Source organism: Microcebus murinus, chromosome 1, assembly GCF_040939455.1.
Source record: "Microcebus murinus isolate Inina chromosome 1, M.murinus_Inina_mat1.0, whole genome shotgun sequence".
NCBI lineage: Eukaryota > Metazoa > Chordata > Mammalia > Primates > Cheirogaleidae > Microcebus > Microcebus murinus.
This window is the reverse complement of record NC_134104.1, coordinates 145968341-145988792: the sequence shown is the minus strand read 5'-3', so window position 1 is coordinate 145988792 and position 20452 is coordinate 145968341. Positions and strand designations below refer to the sequence as shown.

General features: G+C 53.8%; 1 protein-coding gene across 3 annotated transcripts; it reads left to right on the top strand.

Moving 5' to 3' along the window:
* Nucleotides 1-6823: 6823 nt before the first annotated feature.
* CSRNP1 (cysteine and serine rich nuclear protein 1) lies at nt 6824-20293 on the top strand. Of its 3 annotated transcripts, none has more exons than XM_076006466.1 (5): nt 6824-6954; nt 14968-15216; nt 16928-17187; nt 17703-18017; nt 18113-20293. In XM_076006466.1, exons 2-5 carry the CDS (start codon nt 15006-15008, stop codon nt 19100-19102), a joined length of 1776 nt encoding a protein of 591 aa, XP_075862581.1. In that variant the 5' UTR covers nt 6824-6954; nt 14968-15005; the 3' UTR covers nt 19103-20293. The 3 variants fall into 3 exon arrangements, with proteins under 3 accessions (XP_075862581.1, XP_012597625.2, XP_075862584.1); XM_012742171.2 differs by lacking the exon at nt 6824-6954 and adding an exon at nt 7787-7969; XM_076006469.1 differs by lacking the exon at nt 6824-6954 and adding an exon at nt 8572-8587.
* The last annotated feature ends 159 nt before the right edge of the window (nt 20294-20452 follow it).

The window sequence follows — 20452 nt, the reverse complement described above, 5'->3', positions numbered from 1 at the left end:
ACACAGGTTGCTGAGGGCCCCCGATTGCAGAATTTCTGATCCGGTAGGTGTAGGGAGCACCCAAGTATCTGGGTTTCTGACAAGTTCTCAGGTGATGGCTGATGCTGCAGGTCAGGAGATACGACCCAAGAACCACTCACTGCCTTAGCCCACTGAGAGAGCTGGGGAGAAGTCTGTCCCCTCTCGATGTCACATCCACCTGGGATGGAGGCTGAGAGCGGACAGGGAGCAAAGGAGGCAAGTGGAGAGAGGATTGGGCAGGTGAGGAGGTAGTTGGGGTGGGGCTGCCCAGAGAGGAATGTTTGAGCCTCCAAAGGAGACGGGACCTTAGTCCCTGTTCCCAGCCTTACCAGAGTCCTTCCTTCTCGCCCTACAACCAAGGGTGGCTCAGAAACAGCAGGGTCCACCATATACTCTCAGGGAATCCCCAGGTTTGGATAAGGGGCACACTGGCCACCAGCAGACAGTACGGACTGGCGATCAGAGAGCCAGGCCATCCTAGGCAGGGGAAGGCAGCCCCATTCCTCAGATAAGCCTTGGAGGGAGTGGGGCTGATGGCACATGGGAAAGTATTCTTGCAGAACTGAGGTGGATGTTCTTGAAACTCAGCTACTTGGATTTGATTTTGAAGAAAGGGGGAAAAAAACAACTTCTTTTCAACAAATGGTATGGGAAAACTGGATATCCACATGCAAAAGAACATAGTTGTGATCCTTAACTTATACCGTATGAAACTTAACTATAAGTGGATCCAAGACCTAAACATTAAGAACTAAAACTATGGGCCGGGCGCGGTGGCTCACGCCTGTAATCCCAGCTCTCTGGGAGGCCGAGGCGGGCGGATTGCTCAAGGTCAGGAGTTCGAAACCAGCCTGAGCAAGAGCGAGACCCCGTCTCTACTATAAACAGAAAGAAATTAATTGGCCAACTAATATATATAGAAAAAATTAGCCGGGCATGGTGGTGCATGCCTGTAGTCCCAGCTACTCAGGAGGCTGAGGCAGCAGAATCGCTTGAGCCCAGGAGTTTGAGGTTGCTGTAAGCTAGGCTGATGCCACGGCACTCACTCTAGCCTGGGTAACAAAGTGAGACTCTGTCTCAAAAAAAAAAAAAAAAAAAAAAAAGAACTAAAACTATGGCCGGGTGCGGTGGCTCACGCCTGTAATCCTAGCACTCTGGGAGGCTGAGGCAGGAGTATCAATCAAGGTCAGGAGTTTGAAACCAGCCTGACCCTGTCTCTACTAAAAATATAAATAAATTAATTGGCCAATTAAAAAATATATAGAAAAAATTAGCCAGGCATGGTGGCGCGTGCCTGTAGTCCCAGCTACTTGGGAGGCTGAGACAGAAGTCAAGCCTCCTGCTTGAGCCCAGGAGTTTGAGGTTGCTGTGAGCTAGGCTGACACCACGACACTCTAGCCCAGGGAACAGAGTGAGACTGTGTCAAAAAAAAAAAAAAAAAAAGAACTAAAACTATGAAACTCTTAGATGAAAAATAACATGAAGCTCCTTGCACATGAGAGCCATAATGGAATATAATTCTTACCCATTTATGGCAAAATAAGAAATCTATTTGGTTTTTGTCCCCTGTTCCTTGCTCAGAATTCCTAAAATCTTTGGAATTTCCTGAGTGATAGGAGTATCTTTTGTTATTCCTAAGGAGCCCCTGTCCATCACACCAACTTTATGGTAATCAGGTGACTTGGGTGGGCTCCTTTGCCTGGGAATGGGGCTGGTCACCAGAAAGACTAAGTGATTACAGGGTTGGAGCTTTCAAGCCTACCCACTGACCGCCTGGAAGGGAAAGAGGGCTAGAGATTGAGCTCTATAAAAATTCTTGAACAAGGTTGGATGAGCTTCCAGATCTGTGAACACATCCATGTCCACAACCACATACCGAGAGGGGAGCACACCCCAGCTCCATTGGGGCAGAAACTTCTATGCTCAGGACACTTCCGAACTTTGCCCTATGTGCCTGCTATAGTTCTGATGTTGTCCCCTCCAAATCCCCAAATGTTGAAATTTGATCCCCAATGTTGGAGGCGGGAGATGTTTGTATCCATGGGGGCAGATACCCTGAGAATGCCCAGGTCCCCCAGGGAGCTGGTTGTTAAAAGGAGCCTGGCACCTCCCCCCTTTCTCTTGCCTCCTCTCTCATCATGTGATCTCTGCACAGCTGGCTCCCCTGTTGCCTTCTGCCATGAGTGGAAGCAGCTGGAAGCCTTCACCAGAAGCCAAGTAGTAGTGGCGCCATGCTTCTTGTACAGCCCACAGAACCATGAGCCAAATAACCTTCTTTTCTTTATAAATCAATTACCCAGCCTCAGGTATTCCTTTATTGACAACACAAATGGACCATGACAGTACCTCTGCATCTGGCTGTTCATTTGTATCCTTTGCAATAAAAAGATAAGTAAAGTGTCTTCCTGAGTCTGGTAACCATTCTAGCAAATTTATTGAATCTTAGGAGGGGCTTATGGGAACCCTGATTTATAGCTTGTCAGAAGTACTAGAGGCCTGGACTTGTGATTGGTGTCAGTTTGGGAGGGTCAGTCTTGTGGGACTGAGCCCTAAGCTGTGGGGTCTGCACTAACCCCAGGTAGTGAGTTGTCAGAGTTGAACTGAATTGTTGTGCCCAGAGAATCAGAGAATTGGTTGTAGGTACTGGAAAACTCTCCAGACCATCATCACACTAATTCAGATGGAGAGAAACAGTCAAACAGCTAGATCTGACCAGCGGACCCCAGATATCCCTCACTGGTCCAGATGTAGGCTTGTTAGTGGAAGGCTGAAAACACTGGCTTCCTTTTTACAATTATGGCACTATATTATCATTCCTCCTCCCTCTTTTTCTTTTGTAATCAGGGTAAAACTTATAGTAAAGTTAATAAGACATTAATAAAGGACTTAAATGTTTACATATGTACATACCTACCTGTCCGACCACTACCTAGATCAAGACATAGAACCTCTCCAGCACCCCAGAAGGCTCTTAGGCCCCTTCCTCATCAACACCCTAAAGGCGACATTATCTATTACCATGCTTTAGTTCATCCATTTTTAAATTTCATATAAATAAATGGAATTATAGTTATTTTTTTGGTGCCTGGCTTCTTTTATTCAATACCATGTTTTTAAGATTTTAAGATGTAAGTATTAGTCCATTTTTTTCTGCTGTAACAGAATACCACAGACTGGGTAATGTACAAAGAAAAGAGATTTATTTTGCTCACAGTTCTGGAGGCTGGGAAGTCCAAGAGCAGGTGCAAACATCTAGTGAGGGTTTTTGTCCATGGTGGTAGGCATTACATGGCAGGCAGGTGCATGAGACAGAGAGAAATGGGTGTGCAACTTATCTTTTTATCAAGAGCCCACTCCCATGATAACTAACCCACTCTCCAGATAATAGCATTAATCCATTCATGAAGGAAGAGCCCTCAGAACCTAATCGCCTGTTAAAGGTCCCACCATCCAACACTGTAACATGGCAGTTAAATTTCAACAACAGGCTGGGTGAGGTGGCTCACTTCTGTAATCCTAGCACTCTGGGAGGCCAAAGCAGGCAGATCATTTGAGCTCAGGCGTTCGAGACCAGCCTGAGCAAGAGTGAGACTCCACCTCTACTAAAAAGTTAAAAGAAAGTAGCTGGACAACTTAAAATATACAGAAAAATTTAGCCAGGCATGTTGGTGCATGCCTGTAGTCCCAGCTACTTGGGAGGCTAAGGCAGAAGGATTGCTTGAGCCCAGGAGTTTGAGGTTGCTGTGAGCTAGGCTGATGCCACAGCACTCTAGCCTGGGCAACAGAGCGAGACTCTGACTCAAAATAAATAAATAAATAAATAAATTTCAACATGAGTTTTGGGATATTCAAACCATACCATTGTATGATACACTAGTTATCCTTTTTCATTGCTATATAATAACCCATTATATGAGAAATCACAGTTAATTTCCTCTTACCTATTAGTGGACATTTGGGTTGTTTTCAGTTTGGGGCTATTATACATAAAACTACTATAACATTCTTGTAAATGTCTTTTGGTGGATATAAGTGCCTTGTTTCTCAAGATCATAGTTTACCTATGTTTAGCCTTAGTGGGTACTGCCAAATTATTTTCCAAACTTACTGTGTCCATTCACCCTTCCGTCAACAATGTGTGACAGATATGGTTAATTCCCAATCTTGTCAGATTTGGTATTGTTAGTCCTTTTGACTTTAGCCTTACTGATGGGAATATAACATTAGTTTTTAACTTTTAAAATATTTATTTAATACTTGTGATGATTTTTATTTACCTAAGATGGGTGGTCCAGGGCTGCTGAATATTTGAGAAACTTGTAGGACTCTTCCAAGTATTCAGAAATTCCCTGAAGACGTGTGGGTGTGTTTCTGCTTATATATGTGCCATAGTCACAGATGGATGCTGCTCCAGATCCCACCCTCAGTGCCTTGGAACAGACCCTTCATTTCCCCACGAACAGGAAGACCTCAGTTGGGATCCCAGAGGGAGATGTTTCCCATCACCAGCCACATCTGGGGAACATCTGGTGAACCCATCCCAGGACAAGGAGATGCTTTTCTGGAGAAAACACATCGCTTTATTCGATTCTCCCATATTTCCCTCATTCTGTCCTCCTGCTCCCTAAACTTCATCACCTACTGGGCTCCCTGCTCTAAGCCAGCACCCTAGTCCTTGCCAACTCCCTGCCCTGATTCCTGTCTCATCTAGTTTTCTCAAAACACAGCCCAGCAGGATGCAAAGCGAGGTGGCCTGAGTAGTGCCCAACCCTGCCCAGTTCCCTGCCCAGTAGCAGGCAGCATCTTCTAGAAATTGAATCAAGGAATGCTGAAGCTGGTGGAGTTCTCTGGTAGGATGCCCCCATTTTACAGATTTGGAAACTGAAGCTGAGAGAGGGAGAGAGAGAGAGAGAGAGAGAGAGGCAATCAGGGACAGAAATCTAACTAGAACTTTACTTCTAGGTATCATAGAAACATCCTTTCTGTTTAAGACCTGGCCTGGGGATTAGAGGTGAGCAGGAAGGCAGGCAGTGGAAAGGATTCTTTGAGGCTGGGCACGCGGTGGCTCACGCCTATAATCCTAGCACTCTGGGAGGCCGAGGCGGGCGGATTGCTCAAGGTCAGGAGTTCGAAACCAGCCTGAGCAAGAGCGAGACCTCATCTCTACTATAAATAGAAAGAAATTAATTGGCCAACTAATACATATAGAAAAAGTTAGCCGGGCATGGTGGCACATGCCTGTAGTCCCAGCTACTTGGGAGGCTGAGGCAGGAGGATTGCTAGAGCCCAGGAGTTTGAGGTTGCTGTGAGCTAGGCTGATGCCACGCACTCACGGACAATTGAGGTCTGCAGCCCACAGCTCAGCCTCGGGGAGAGTGTGGCTGAGTGCCTAAGGGTAGTTGTAGTGGGTGGGTGGCCTAGGGGGCTGCCCCTTAAAGCTCTGAGAGCTTAGTCACCTCTAGCAACTGACACCCAGCTATGCAGGCTTTAAACCCCTTCCTGAGCAGTCTCAGCTACACCATAACTTTAAGCTGCCGTGTGTTGAGGATCCCTCCAATGCCATCTCCAGCCCTGCCATCACCTTGAGCCCTAGCAATTTTTACCCATCTACCAGATACATTTAATTTATTCCAGAAGTTCTTACCAAGGACTGGGGACAGAGGAGTGATCAAGTCCAACACAGACAACATACCAGGAAATGCACGGAAACCACACAACTGAGTGGGTAGGTGCAAGGCAGGTGCAGGTGGAAAACAGCATCCCTGAAAGTTTGAACCAGGACACACCCTGAGAACAGATCGCTGGCAAACAGGGCTGCAGTTATCAAGGGTATGAGGTGGCAGTGTAGAGGTGAGGCTGAAACAGATAATGCCTCGTATGTAAAATAAACTACGTGCAGCAGGACTCAATGTTAAAAGCACATGAATGGGCCCGGCGCGGTGGCTCACGCCTGTAATCCTAGCACTTTGGGAGGCCAAGGCGGGAGGATTGCTTGAGCTCAGGAGTTTGAGACCAGACCTCAGGAGAGTGAGACCCCGTCTCTACTATAAATAGAAAGAAATTAGCCAAACAACATAGAAAAAATTAGCCGGGCGCTACTCGGGAGGCTGAGGCAGGAGGACTGCTTGAGCCCAGGAGTTGGAGGTTGCTGTGAGCTAGGCTGATGCCACGGCACTCTAGCCCAGGCAACAGAGTGACACTCTGTCTCAAAAAAAAAAGCACATGAATGAACAAAAAGACATATATATATATATATATATATATATATATATATATATATATACTAATGACATTGAAATGGACAGGCAGGGAAAGGAGTGGGGACAGTCACTGTGAAAAGAGAGGTGAGACTGCAAAGGTGGGCGCGGGCCAGATTTATCTGGCTTTGTAGGCCCCACAGAGTTGAGACTTCATCCCGAGGGCACTGGGAAGCCACTGGAAGCTTGGCTCCAGCTGCCTGGGCACCCCCGCTGCAGGCCCCCAGATACACATACTCAAGGCCTCAGGAGGGACAGGGGCTTTATCTTCTCCCGACCTGCTGTCCTCCTATTGTTCTTCCATGGAAAGGTAAAGGGTGGGCAGACCCCTGCCTGGCCACTCCACATTCATACCTGTGGCTGAAGAGGGGCCCCCACCGTCACCTCCACCCCAGATGCCACCCAGGACAGGAGGCCCCCCCATCCCCCACCTGGAGGGAGGTGGAATGGAATCCCGAGGGCTGGGCTAGCCGCTGACAGCATTCATCTAGGACAGGCAGAAGAACCCAGAATGCAGCGGGAGCAGGACTGGGAGGGGGAGGGTCAGGCGCCCTCGAAGGCTCCCTGGAGGAGGCAGTGCAAGCTGAGCCCTTAAAGGCGCTGGGATTCCGATGAGCGGAGAGGGCCACGAGGCGTTCCAGGCTGCAGCGAAGGTGTGCGGGTGGAACCGCTCAAGGTGATGGGTAGCATCGGACCTGCGGCTGGGAAGAGGGGCCGAGGGTGGACTCGGGGCATGCGGTACAGGGAGCGTTGGCCCCGAGTCAGGAAAGGCCTTGGCGGGAGCGAAGAAGGCAGTGGGCCATTTTAAGTGGCCAGGGTCTGGCCCGGAAGAAACCAGACTTTTTTTTTTTTTTTTCCAGAAAGGATGGGATGGGGGTGGGGAAGCTGGTTCCTACAACCCCCAGTTCAGAAGTAATGCAGGGCAAGGATCTGTGGTCCATGGCAGAGATGAAGGTCAGGCCCACGAATGACATGTCTCCCCGCTCCCCACACACCCCAGGTTCATCTCCAGTCATAGTTTACTTTTCCGGCGGATCTCGGAGTGGGTGGTGTGCTGGGGGCGGAGGGGGGAACGTTCAGACTGGATTGTAATAACCTGTCTCCGGCGGGGTGGGGGTGGGAGCGTGCAGGGGACCTCGGCTCTGCCACTGTTTAGCCCGGTGCCCTAGCGGAGTTCCGCGCTGCTCCCGGCCTCAGTCTACCCATCTGTAAACGGGGGCGGCGGGGCGAGGTGGGGATCTTTACGACCCGCTCTGCCGGTTTGGACGTGTGCGACCGCAGGAAGCGTGCGGGAGGCGGGGCGGGGGAGGGCGGGGTGGGGGCGGAGAGCGGCGAGGCGCCGGCGCGGGGTCAGAGTCCGCAGCGCGGCCGGGCGGGCGGCCGCAGCGCCTGGCTCGGGGCGGGGGAGGAGGCGGCGCCTCCGGGGCGGGGCTGCGGGCCGGCCTGGCGGGAGGCCCGGCGTGCGTCAGCGCCGTGAGCCCCGGAGTTTTCCACTGACGAGGAGGGCGGAGCAGCGGGCGGGGCCGGGCGCAGCCAGTCTCCCGCTGCCGCCGCCGCCGCCGGACGCGCAGAGTGAGGGGCTGCTGGACCGACGGCTCCCCGGCCGAGCGCACGCACAGTCGCCGCGCGGGGGCCGTCCCCGGCTGGGACGCGGATCGCGTCGGTGTCCTTGGCGAGCGCCCGGATCGCAGGTGAGCGCCGAGGGGCTCGGAGCCCGGCCGGACGGGACTTCGGGGAGGGATTGTCCGGCGCGAGTGGCACCGCTGCTGCAGCCCCTGCCGGTCGCTGCCCCGCACCCTGAGCGGACGTCGGGGCTGGGGCTGTCCAGTTAGCTCAGCCGCAGACTGCGCGCCGCGGCCGGAGTCGGGGACCGGGAGCCTGGGAGGCGGGAGTCGCAGGTCTTCCGCTCCCCTCCCCCGCCCTGCCGCGGTTACCCTAAGAAGTCACGGCGCCCCGAGTTCAGTGCGGGTGACGGCCGAGCTAGGGTTGCGCGCGGGTGGCTAGGTGACGGGGTGCGCGCGTCCGCGGGTGAGTTTCCTTTTGACCCAGTTGCCTAAGAACTTTTCAGAAGTTCCTCGCGTGGCCAGAGCAGGTGACATTTGTCGCCTTCCTTCTCGGGCACCCTCCCCCGGGGGGGGGGGGCTGCACGGGCCGTGGCGTGTGCCGGCCGGCGGGGGTCAGGGAGGGAGCGGAGGCATGAGCGAGGAGTGTGGCTCGGTGAGTCACGAACCCCGGGAGGGAGGGAGGGGAGGGATTGTGTCGTACGCTCACCTGTTTGTCAGTCACCGTCACACTCAGAGGCCACCGCTGTGAGTCACGGGCGCTGCTACACCGGCCACCCGCGGGCACACGTAGGCTGTCTCCCACGCACTCTACTCCCTTCCCCAGCATGTACTCCTCCCCTTCCTCAGTTTCCCCTCCCGGGGGGCCCTTTCACAGGCACGCACTGTTGAGATGCCCACATCACAGCAGCAGTCACACACTTAGTCACTCCCGCTCCCCGGCACAGTCACACAGCTATAGCCCACACTTCTGACACTAGAGGGTCCCTCCCCAGCTCCCCATGCCCACCCAACACCTCCGCTCTGAGTCTCACAGTCCTTGGGAGAGTAACTCATCGCCTCACCCGCCCCCAAATCCTAGCAGCCCTGCCCTCTTCTTTCTCGTCTCCAAGTCCACTGCCTTTCTCCTGTGCCCTTGACCTGTCAACTCACCTGGCCCTGGCAGCACCTCCAACGGCCACACCCCCTCCAGTCCCTGTGCTGAGCCATCTTTTGAAAATGCAAATCTGGCATTGTCACTCCTACTTAAACCTTTCTTTGGCATCGCGTGCCCTCAGGCTAAAGCCTATCCTGGCGCCCGGGCTCTGCCCCCTGTCCGGCCGCCCCTCCCCCACCGGCCACTCTGGCTCTTCCTCCTCGAGTCCTTCTCCTGTGCTGAGCCCCCATCTGGAGCTCTCCCTGCATTGCTTTCTCTGAGAGACCTGTCCTCACCCCCAGCTGCACCCCTCCTTCCCCATCCCCTGGGAGCCTCCATCCCAGCACCCTACGCTGGTTGTTCTCCTCCTGGCTCGACTCACAGCTTCAGGAGGGCAGGCAGCGTCTGTGTAGGTCTTGCTTCCTGTACTCGGAGTGCCTGGCACTGTGCCTGGCACGTCGGGGGGAGCTCGGTAAATATTTGTCGAATGAATGAATGAAGGGCAAAGGAGGCCCCGCTTAGGTGGAGGAGGCAGTCTTGCCAGGTGCAATTTCCCTTCTGCAGGAGCAAGTACCTCATGTAGCCAGCAAACATTTGGCACCTACCCAGTGCCAGGTGCTGGAGGCCAAGGCTGAGGAACTGTCCCCTCCCCTGAGATCACTTTCTGAGGGATGGGTGGGGGAGGGGTACCAAGGCTTCCTGTCTGCCTTCTCTGGGCTGCCCAGGCTGGTTTTTCTGTGGGGGCCAGAGGTGCTTAGAGGTGCCCTCCCTTTCTCCCAGGAAGTGTAGTTCCTGAGGGCCTGGGGTCATGTGACCCCAGGTGTTTTGGGGGGACTGGCCAAGGCCTGGGTCCCTGAGGTTAAAGGACACATTCTTCAGATTCCTAGAGGGGCATAGAGGCTGCTAAAGGTGACCCCTCCTTAAGACTGGCTCCTGCTGGGGGCTGGGGCTTTGGTGGGACTGCAGAGGTGAGCACAAGAGCTGGTGTGACTTTTCAGAGGCCTAGAGATGCCCCCTCCTTCCCTAAATAGCCCTTGGTTGCTTGGAGGATGGTGGAGGGGGTGGTGAGGTGACCTTCCCTGGATTCATAGTAGTGAGGCCTGAGTGTGTAGGTTGCTGTGGCCTGGACACTGAGGGCGGGTCCCCTCCCCCCCTGCCTGTGTGTGGTGGCAGGAGGGCCTCCTGATTCTCAGGGCTCAGTCAGATCCGGAAGAAGCCTGGTTCTCTTTGATTCTGGGCCTGTCTCTGGGGCTCCTCGGGGGTGTGGTATTTCTGTCTGAGCCAGCTCCTGGGAATTGCCTTTCCTTCCTCCAGGACCCTAGGAGGGGGCTGTGCTCACCCTGGGAACAGTGCCATGGTCAGGATCTTGATTCCTGGGTAGCTGCTGAGGGCCCCTCCCCCACCCTCTGACTCACTGTCTGACACTTTTCTTGGACTCTTTCACTATCTTTCATTCCTTTTTCTGACTTGGCCTCTCCTTGTCTCTGGCTCAGTCTTTTTGTCTCATCTCCAGCCTCTGCCTCTCTCTCAGCCTCCGGATTCCCATGTGGGACAGAGGGAACCCGAGATCCAGGGGTGCTTCCTTCCTCCTGCCTCCCCGAAGGAGTATGCAGGAGGTGATAATTTATCATTTCATTCCAGGTCTGCAGATCCTGCAAGGGGTTCTTCACTAGAACCTGCAGCTTGCCAGTAGCTTCCCTGTGCCTCTGCTTCTCTTGTCTGCAGCCTTGGTGGTCTAAGCCCCTCACCTTAACTTCTCCTGTGGACATCCTGGGGCAGTGCCTTGGTGTCTGGTTGGAGCCTGTGTCCTTGGCTTCTCTCTCCATCTGTTTGCTCTTGGGGAACAGGGAGTCTCCTGAGATGCCTACGCAGGCACCTGTCTGCAGCCTGAGCCTCCCTCTCCTGCCCTCAGAGCCACCCCTTTTGAGCAGCATTCTTGCTTAAACCTTCTGGCACAGGCCGGGGGATGGGCATATGACCCCTTTCTTAAATTAACTGTGACAAGAGCAGGAGGAGGTCACACTGTCTTCACCCCCTCCCCACATGAGGTTGCTCCCAGCGACCTCATGTGCATAAAGATTGTTTCTGCGTTTATACCTGATAGGTGGGGGCAGCCTGCCTAGCCTTGACATTGTCAGATGCCCTTTCTATACCGGCCTCTGTCCTAGGCCTGGGCACAGTGATGGCCAGGCAGGAACGGCCTCAGCCTGCTGTGAGACAGATGAGCAATGAGGCCGTTGCAGTATGGTCAGATAAGGCTTGTGATGGGGAAATTCCAGGGCCTATGGGAGCTGTCTTAGTTCAGGCTACTCTAACAACAACAACAACAACAACAAAAAAAAAAATATATATATATATATTGACTGGGTAGCTTAAACAAAAGAAATTTACTTTTCATACTTGGGAAGTACAAGATCAAGGCGCCAGTCAGCCTGGTAAGGTCCCTCATGGTTTGTAGGTAGACACCTTCTTGCTGTGTCCCCACATGGTGGAGAGAGAGATCATCTCTCTGTGTGTCTCTTCTTATGGTACTGATCTCATTCACAACCTAATTATTAATACCTCCCAAAGGCCCCCCCCCAAATCCCATCACACTGGAGATTCCTCCTCAACATATGAATTTTGGTAGGTTACAAATACACAGTCCATAGCTGGAGCCAGACAGGCATAGGGAAGGAGTTGGGGGATTCAGAAGGCCCCTTTGGAGATGATGTCTAAAAAGGAATGAGGCTGAGGGGCTCTATCTTGTGCAAAGGTCAGGAGGTAAGCAGGGACATGGTCATTGGGTCAACTGCAAGTTCAGCTGGAGTATAGAGAGGGGTTTAGGGAGAGGCCCGCATGATGAGGTTGGAGGGGAAGCCAGGGCCAGGCCTGCTTCAGCCTCTGGAATTCCGGACTTGATCCTGAGGGCAGGTTTCCCTGAGGGGAGAAGTACTTCTAAGCATGCAATGGTGGGAAAATCTGTGGTTTTAAAAAGATCATTCTGAGGCCGGGTGCGGTGGCTAATCCTAGCACTCTGGGAGAGGCTGAGGCGGGTGGATTGCTCGAGGTCAGGAGTTCGAAATCAGCCTGAGCAAGAGCAAGACCCCATCTCTACTATAAATAGAAAGAAATTAATTGGCCAACTAATATATATAGAAAAAATTATGCAGGCATGGTGGTGCATGCCTGTAGTCCCAGCTACTCGGGAGGCTGAGGCAGGAGGATCGCTTAAGCCCAGGAGTTTGAGGTTGCTGTGAGCTAGGCCTTAGCAACAGAGGAAGCGAGACTCTGTCTCAAAAAAAAAAAAAAAAAAAAAAAAAGAATGGCTGAGGGAGAAGGCAGGAACAGAGGCAGGGGGCGTGGGTAGCAGTAGTGGAAACAAAGACATGGTAAGGGCAATAAACTTTTTAAATTGATAGTGACCCACATAAAATGCATACAGAACACAAACCTTACATGTAGAGCTAGGTGAATTTTTTTATAGTTTTAGATACTCATGTAACCAGATCAACATAGAACACATCCAGAATCCCCCAGAAAATTCCCTCTTCACTCTCCCGGGTGTCTGCCCCTCCCCCTGGAACCACTGTTCTGACTTGTAGTGTCACCGATTGGTTTTGGCCTTTTCTTGAGCTTCACTTGCATGCATTTTGTGTCTGGCTTCTTTCACTTAACATGATGTCTGTGAGATTCATCTGTGTTGTGTGTAGCCAGGAGCTCACTCTTTTACAGTGTGGAATAACACATTCGCTGAGCACTTATCACTGTTCTAAGAACTTGACGTCTATTGATTCCTGTAAACCTCCCAACTCCACGGGGTTTTAAGATAAAGAATTGGAGACACAGAGAGGTTAGGGAGCTTGCCCAGGGATTACCCAGCCAGCTGATGGCCCAGCCAGGGTTCAAGCGCAGGCAGTCGGATTCTGGAGCTGAAGTTTGCAACACCAACACCAGGCAGCCTCCGTGATGCCTACTGAGCCTGTGCCTGGCCTCGTGTGGATTAAAGGGATTTATGTGAACTTCCAGGCTTGTGTGCCTGGGTGTAGATGGGGGGGAGGGGGGAGCAGTTGAGGATGATGCAGGTTTCTGGCTTGAGTAACTGGGTGGGTGGCAGTGCTGTTACTAAGATAGGGAACACAGGAAGAGGAACAGATGGCATGGGGTGGGGGGTGGGGAACAGACAAGGGGTTCAGTTTGAGGCCTGTGGAATTTTCTGTTTCTAAGGGATGGCCAGGCAGAGATATCAAGGCGGGGGGCGTTGGCCCTGAGGGGGGAGGGTCTCAGTTTTGGGAGTGTGATCAAGGAGGCATTCTGGACCCTGTAGACAACATCTGGAATTTGGGAAAGGATGGGGTCCCCCGGCACGACTGTGATGGGGACAGGGTCTGTGGGTGTTAGTTCACGTGTGTTTCTGTGTGCTCTGTGCATGTGTTCATATGTGTGCATGCCTGCCTCTGGGTCACGAGTCCCCCATCTCCTGGGACGGCCTGCAGGTCAGCTGGGAGCTGGGTTGTTTTTGTTTGTGGTTTGACCCTGGGAGGAGGGTGCCAAGCCTGAGAAACTACCCGCTGAGAAGCCCCCGGAAACATCTGTGAGTCCTCTTCCCCCAGGCCCAGGGTGGGGGATTGGCCAGGGAGGGAGATTTTCTTGTTTCTCTCCTGCCTGCCTGGGGGAGGCTGTCCCTGGGATGAATTTTATCCAGTTAGGAGGTTGACAGCACGCCCTCCAGGATTCAGGGACATAGTGAGAGGCTTGGGAGAAGGGGAAGGGGTGTTAAGAAGGGACACCTGAGAAGAGGAGACCAAGACAGCCTTCTGGTTGGTTTTTCCTGTTCTCATTTCCTGTGATGGCAGTGGGGGAGGGTTCCCCGGCACTGGGGCCTCAGCTTCGTTTCCCTTCCTGGTGACCTCCTGGGGGCCAGCCCTGAGTGCAGCAGGACGGAGCAACAGAGACCAGGTAGCTGTACTCTGCCCTTAGGATTGAGTCCTCTGGGGGTTCCCAGGTCTTGGAAGAGGGGCTATTATTAGCTGAAGCATTCAGGGGCAGGAGTCCACGCCCCCTCCCCTCTGCCAGCCTGGCCGTGGGAATCGCTGGTTACACTCAGCTGAGGACTGAGACCCTCAAAGGCGAGACACCCTGGGGCGTTCCACATGGCAAAGCCATAGACGGGAGAGAATGGACATTAGGATCCACTGAGCGGCTCTGGTCACACAGTCGGGCCTGGAGGCAGGGACTTCTCTCCTGCAGGGCGGGGGTTTCTGAGGGAAAGTCTGAGAAGCTCCATCACAGGGAGGGGAGGGGCTCGGGAAAGTACTCCGGCTGGGAACAGGGACCAGCGTCACGGCCAGCATGTTCCCCAGAGTGCCTGGTCAGCCTGGCCCTAGAGCCAGGGCGTGCGGCCTCGTCTGTGTGCAGGCTGGCCAGTCTGTGTGGGTGTGCTGGAGGAGGGGGAAGGAAGCAGAGCCACCGCACCAGGGCTGTGCAGGCAGTCGGGTGTGCAGACGGGGACACACACACACACACACACACACACAAAGGCACACAGATGCAAGCCGTGTGAATCACCCAGCCGGTGAGTCAGCCCCCAGGATTCCTGTCGGGGAATGAGTGAAGCCGGGCTGAGGTCTGTCAGTCCATCTGTTGGTCTGTCTGCCTCCTGCCCTTGCTGGTGCGGATGCGCGTGCGTGGGTGGGTGGGTTGTAGAAGGTGGTGGGGGAGGCGCTGGGTGGTTTCTTGGGACGGCTTTGGGCAGAGGTCGTGGGAGTTTGAAAGCACCAGGCTGTGGATTTGCAGGTTACTAGTGTGGAGGGAGGGAGGCGGGGTGTCTCGTGCAGAGAAGATTCCTGGCAACCGTGTCTGTCCCCTGCAGGCCAGAGCACCTCAGGCAGGGCTGGAGGGCAGTGCGAGGGTGTAGACGCCTTGGAGGGTAGGTGGGAGGGATGGAGTCCTGGCCGGTGGCCCGCCCGCTGCTGTCAGCCTGCCACTTAGCGCCTTCTCATTCCCATTGCAGGCTGTCTCCCCCAGACCCTGGAGCTCCCCTGCGCCACCATGACTGGGCTGCTGAAGAGGAAATTTGACCAGCTGGATGAGGACGACTCCTCGTTCTGCTCCTCCTCCTCCTCCTCCTCCTCCACCTGCCACTCTCGCTCCTGCTCCCCGAGCTCTTCCGTCTCCCCCGCCTGGGACTCGGACGAGGAGGGCCTCAGGAATCGGACGCTCCTGCCTGACAGTGACTTCTGTGGCCCCCGTAGTTTCACCCGTGAGTCCTCCCTCCCCTGGGCACCCCACCCCACTCCTTCCTTCCTGAAAAATGAGATTTAGAGGCCCCCCGACCCCCTCTCGGCCTCTGGAGGTTGTCTCCATGGCTGTATCTATCTCCCTTACTTGCCTCCCCACTGTGTCCACGTCCCACGACAGAGTGGCCGTTCAGTGTCCACTGTCCAGAGGCACCTGAGCCCAGATTGACTCACCTTTGACCTTGGGAGTAATGATGTCCAGGTTGCAGCTCCCCAGAGTGGCCTTGGGGCCTTCCCGCTGCAGCCCCTCCCTTCTGTTCCAGTTTCGATTCTCCAGCCCGCGCCCTGCCCTCCTGCAAACGGAACTGCCGGAGCCCCACACCCGCACTGCTCTGCCACAGGGCCTGTCAGGCCGGTGCCTCTCCTGTCAAAATGCTGTTGGGCTTTGCCTGGACATAACTCAAAAGGGTTTCTTCCCCCTAATTTTTCACACTTGTAGAATTCTGATTGCAAACTGACAAGGGTGGCCCTAGAGCAGTGTTTTTCTACCTTATTTTTCATTATCACTCCCCTCAACCCCAAAGACATTTTCCCTCTGATCACCACCCCCATGAAATTTTAATACCATAGACGTGCTCTTTACCTTTTTATGTACTATATGTGTATGTGCGCGTTATACGTAAAAACTATGATTTTTAGCAGAATCTAACAATATAAAAAGAAAACATTTTAAAAGAAAATTCCATGGGGCATCTTGGTACAGAATTAAAATATTAAGTGGAAATATGCAATAGCCCATATTCAACCATTTTATGGTAATTTCTTTTGGTTCGACCTGATGTAAAGACCAATTCATAGCTTGCTAATCAATATACAATCAATAACTTGTAAAGGGAAGGACTTTCTAAGCCTATTGCAAGATATAGATGCTCTAAAGGAAGAGATTAATACTTTTGATTATATAGACCTTAAAAATTATTTTGTAAAATGCCATAAACAAAAATGTAAGACTAGGTCGGGCACTGTGGCTCTTGCCTGTTAATCCTAGCACTCTGGGAGGCCGAGGCGTGAGGTTCGCTCAAGGTCAGGATTTGGAAACCAGCCTGAGCAAGAGTGAGACCCCATCTCCAGTAAAAATAGAAAGAAATTAATTGTCCAACTAAAAATATATAGAAAAAATTAGCTGGGCATGGTGGCGCATGCCTATAGTCCCAGCTATTCGAGAGGCTGAGGCAGTAGGATCGCTTGAGCCCAGGAGTTTGAGGTTGCTGTGAGCTAGGCTGATGCCATGGTACTCTAGCCCAGGCAACAGAGTGAGACTCTGTCTCAAAAAAAAAAAAAAGACTAAAATATCTCCTTAGATAGGCTAGAAAGATAATTATTGTTGGTAATATCATATATAAAGAGCTCCTATAAAAATCAATTTTTAAAACTAGAAAATTGTACAGAGGGCCTATAAATAGCTGGTAAGGATGGGAAAGATGTTTAGTTTTACAAATACTGCCATTTGGCCTGTAAATAACAGTAAGAGATTGTTGACACGGGTGTGGTGTTCAGTTTTAGCAGCTCCAGTCTCAGCCAGGCTGGCTCCTAATTTCAGATCCATTTCTTGTTTTGAGGTGGGCGGAGCAGGGAGGGATGGGGAGAGAGAGGTGGTTGGGCAAGATCTTTCTGGAAGGTTATGCTGTGCCTCGCAGAGAACTAACCCCTGGCCCTTCCCTGCCTGCTTTCCAGCCCTGTCCATCTTGAAGCGGGCTCCCCGGGAGCGCCCAGGCCGCGTAGCCTTTGATGGCATCACCGTCTTCTACTTCCCCCGGTGCCAGGGCTTCACCAGTGTGCCCAGCCGTGGTGGCTGTACTCTGGGCATGGCCCCTCGCCACAGCGCTTGTCACCGCTTCTCCTTGGCCGAGTTTACGCAGGAGCAAGCCCGGACACGGCGCGAGAAGCTCCGCCAGCGCTTGAAGGAGGAGAAGCTGGAGATGCTGCGGTGGAAGGTAGGGAGACCCTTCTCCATGGCCCACTCCCTCAGGTGGCTCCTGGAGCCCTAACCATGAGGGGCAGGCACACCGGGCCGGGGTGCAGACTTGCTCATTATGTATACGGGGAGACGGCCCCATGGGCCCACGATTGGCTCCACTGGAGTCTGTTGCTTACATTCTCTGCAGACAGAGAGGCACGTGAGGGACCTGTCTAGTTGTCCCGGGGGCTGGGGGCATAGTACCTGAATCTGTCTGACCCTGCTGGGGAGGGGATGTGGCGTTCACCTGACATTGGCAGTGCGTGTCTGGCTGGCTGGGGAGGAAGTATGTCCATGATCTGGGAAATGGCATGTGTAGGACATCACTCTGCAAATTCCCTGAGGGCAGCGCTCTTCACTGTCCTGTTCACTGTCATATCCACAGTGCCCGGCACAGAGTAAGCATTCCGGGGAGCTTTTGTCCTGTGACTGGGGCTAAGTCTGTGCCCTGTCTGTGCTTCTCACATCCACCTACTTCTCCCATGGATGCAGCTTTCGGCCGCCGGGGTAGCCAAGGAGGAGGCAGGCCTGCCACTTGCAGTGGATGCCATTGATGACGCCTCCGTGGAAGAGGACTTGGCAGTGGCCGTGGCAGGCGGCCAGTTGGAGGAAGTCAACTTCCTACAGCCCTACCCAGCCCGGCGACGACGGGCTCTACTGCGGGCTGCGGGCATTCGAAGGATTGACCGGGAGGAGAAGCGGGAGCTGCAGGCACTGCGCCAATCCCGGGAGGACTGTGGCTGTCGCTGCGATAGGGTCTGTGACCCTGAGACCTGCAGCTGTAGCCTGGCGGGCATCAAGTGCCAGGTGCGGTGGTTGGACCCAGCTGGGGTGGGGAGCTGAACCTGGGGGCTTCTTTGTGCTCCATGAAATCCTCACTTGTGCCTCTACTTTGTCTGCAGATGGACCACACAGGCTTCCCCTGTGGCTGCTGCAAGGAGGGCTGTGAGAATCCCAAGGGCCGCGTGGAGTTTAATCAGGCACGAGTTCAGACCCATTTCATCCACACACTCACCCGCCTGCAGCTGGAGCAGGGGGCCGAGAGCTTTGGGGAGCTGGAGAGCCCCACCCAGGGCAACCCGCCAAGCCCTGGGGAGCAGGCCCTGGTCCCCACTTTCCCACTGGCCAAGCCCCCCGTGAGCAGTGAGCTGGGGGACAACAGCTGCAGCAGCGACATGACCGATTCCTCCACAGCATCTTCCTCGGCGTCGGGCTCTAGCGAGGCCCCCGACTGCCCCGCTCACCCAGGCCTGCCTGGTCCTGGCTTCCAGCCTGGCGTGGATGATGACAGCCTGGCACGGATCCTGAGTTTCAGTGACTCTGAGCTCGGCGGGGAGGAGGAGGAGAAGGAGGAAGGGGGCGTGGGGAACCTGGACAACTTCAGCTGCTTCCACCCAGCTGACATCTTTGGTACTGGTGACCCTGGTGGCCTGGCCAGCTGGACCCACAGCTATTCTGGCTCCAGCCTCGCGTCAGGCATTCTGGATGAAAACGCCAACCTGGATGCCAGCTGCTTCCTAAACGGTGGCCTTGAAGGGTCGAGAGAAGGCAGCCTCCCTGGCACCTCGGTGCCGCTCAATGTGGATGCTGGCCAGAGCAGCTCGGTGGATCTCAGCTTGTCTTCCTGTGATTCCTTTGAGTTGCTCCAGGCTCTGCCAGATTATAGTCTGGGGCCTCACTACACCTCCCAGAAGGTGTCTGACAGCCTGGACAACCTTGAGTCGCCCCACTTCCCTTTGCCTGGCCTCTCTCCGCCTGGGGACGTCAGCACTTGCTTCCTGGAGACCCTCATGGGCTTGTCCGAGTCAGCGGCTGAAGCCCTGGCTCCCTTTATCGACAGCCAGTTTGAGGACCCTGCCCCAGCATCTCTCATGGAGCCTATGCTGGTGTGAGGACTAGAATGCCTTTTCCCAGCCCCAAGAGCCCCGTTGCTGCTTTTTTGTAATTTGGGGGCTCCCCAAGGTCTGTATGTAACAGTCTCCCATTGGCTGGCTCACTCATGGGTGCCATGTGCACACTCCAGGTTTTCATGCAACACTCTCGATTTATTTATTTATTTTTTAAAACTTTTCTGTGCTAAAAAGAGGGTGGGGAGGGGGCTTCCCTTTGCAGCTGCCCAGCCCCCCACGCCCTTCCTTGATCTGCCACCTCCATAACGTGTGCCAGGAAGAGGAGAAAACGTGGCTCCCCTGGAGCTTGGCGGACCACTTTTTGGTCATTGTATGATGTTCCTTAGCCAAAGATGGTGAGACAGGGCTGAAATCAGGTGGCTTCTCCTGCCACCTTGAGCCCTAGACCCATGGGTGGCTAAATCCTCTGGACTGTGAAGACTAATTTATTTCCATAATTTATTTGGAGACTGAGGCGGCTCTGGCTATTCCTCTGTGGCTGGTGGGTAGTGCCGAGGGTGGTGTGGGCACAGACCCTTGTGAGTCCCTTTTGCCTTGTAGTTCTTCCCCCTGCCCTGCCTGAGCTTTGGAGACCAGGTCTGGATTTGAGCCCTGTGATCTACAGTGTCAACTGCCTGGCTCCTGGATAGCTGAGCAGGTGGGGCCAGTCAAGGACACCGTCTGGGCAAGGGGAGGGGCTGGGCTGACCAGCTGTGACCCAAACTCCCTTCTGTGCCACCAGACCCCTCTACTTCCTGCCTCTGCCCATCTTCTCCCTGAGGGCCACAGCCTTTATTCCAGGCCCATTTCTATAGGAGGGTGAAGGGGGAAGTCGAAGGCCCAGAGAGGTCAAGAGGTTTACCTTGGTCGGGGCACAAAGCGTGGCCCAGACTACTTATCTCAGGGCTTTCTGGGCACTGCACTCCAGTCTTGCACACCTGCCTGTGCCCTGAGGCCAGTTGGTGAGGGGTGGCTCTTTAGGGCTTTTGTTTGCTGATACTGAATTTTGCATCATAATTTCTATATTGTCCCTGAGTGTCAGAACTATAATTTATTAATTTTTCCCTGTGTCTGTGCCAAGAAACCCAGGCTCTAGACATGCCCCCTTGCCTAGGAGGCCTTGCCAGCCTGCGTGCTTGTGGGAACACCTTGTACCTGAGCTTACAGGTACCAATAAAGAGGCTCTATTTTTAATAGTGTGGTCTGCGTTTGTGGGATGGGGAGCAAGGGTACACTCTCAGGGGCAGTGGGGAGGGAGGGGGAGACAGGCCCTGCAGGGCAGTGTGGACACTGAAGCTGTGTTGGGGGTGGGAGTAGGGGTACACAGCACATTTGGCCACCTTCCAGGTGAGC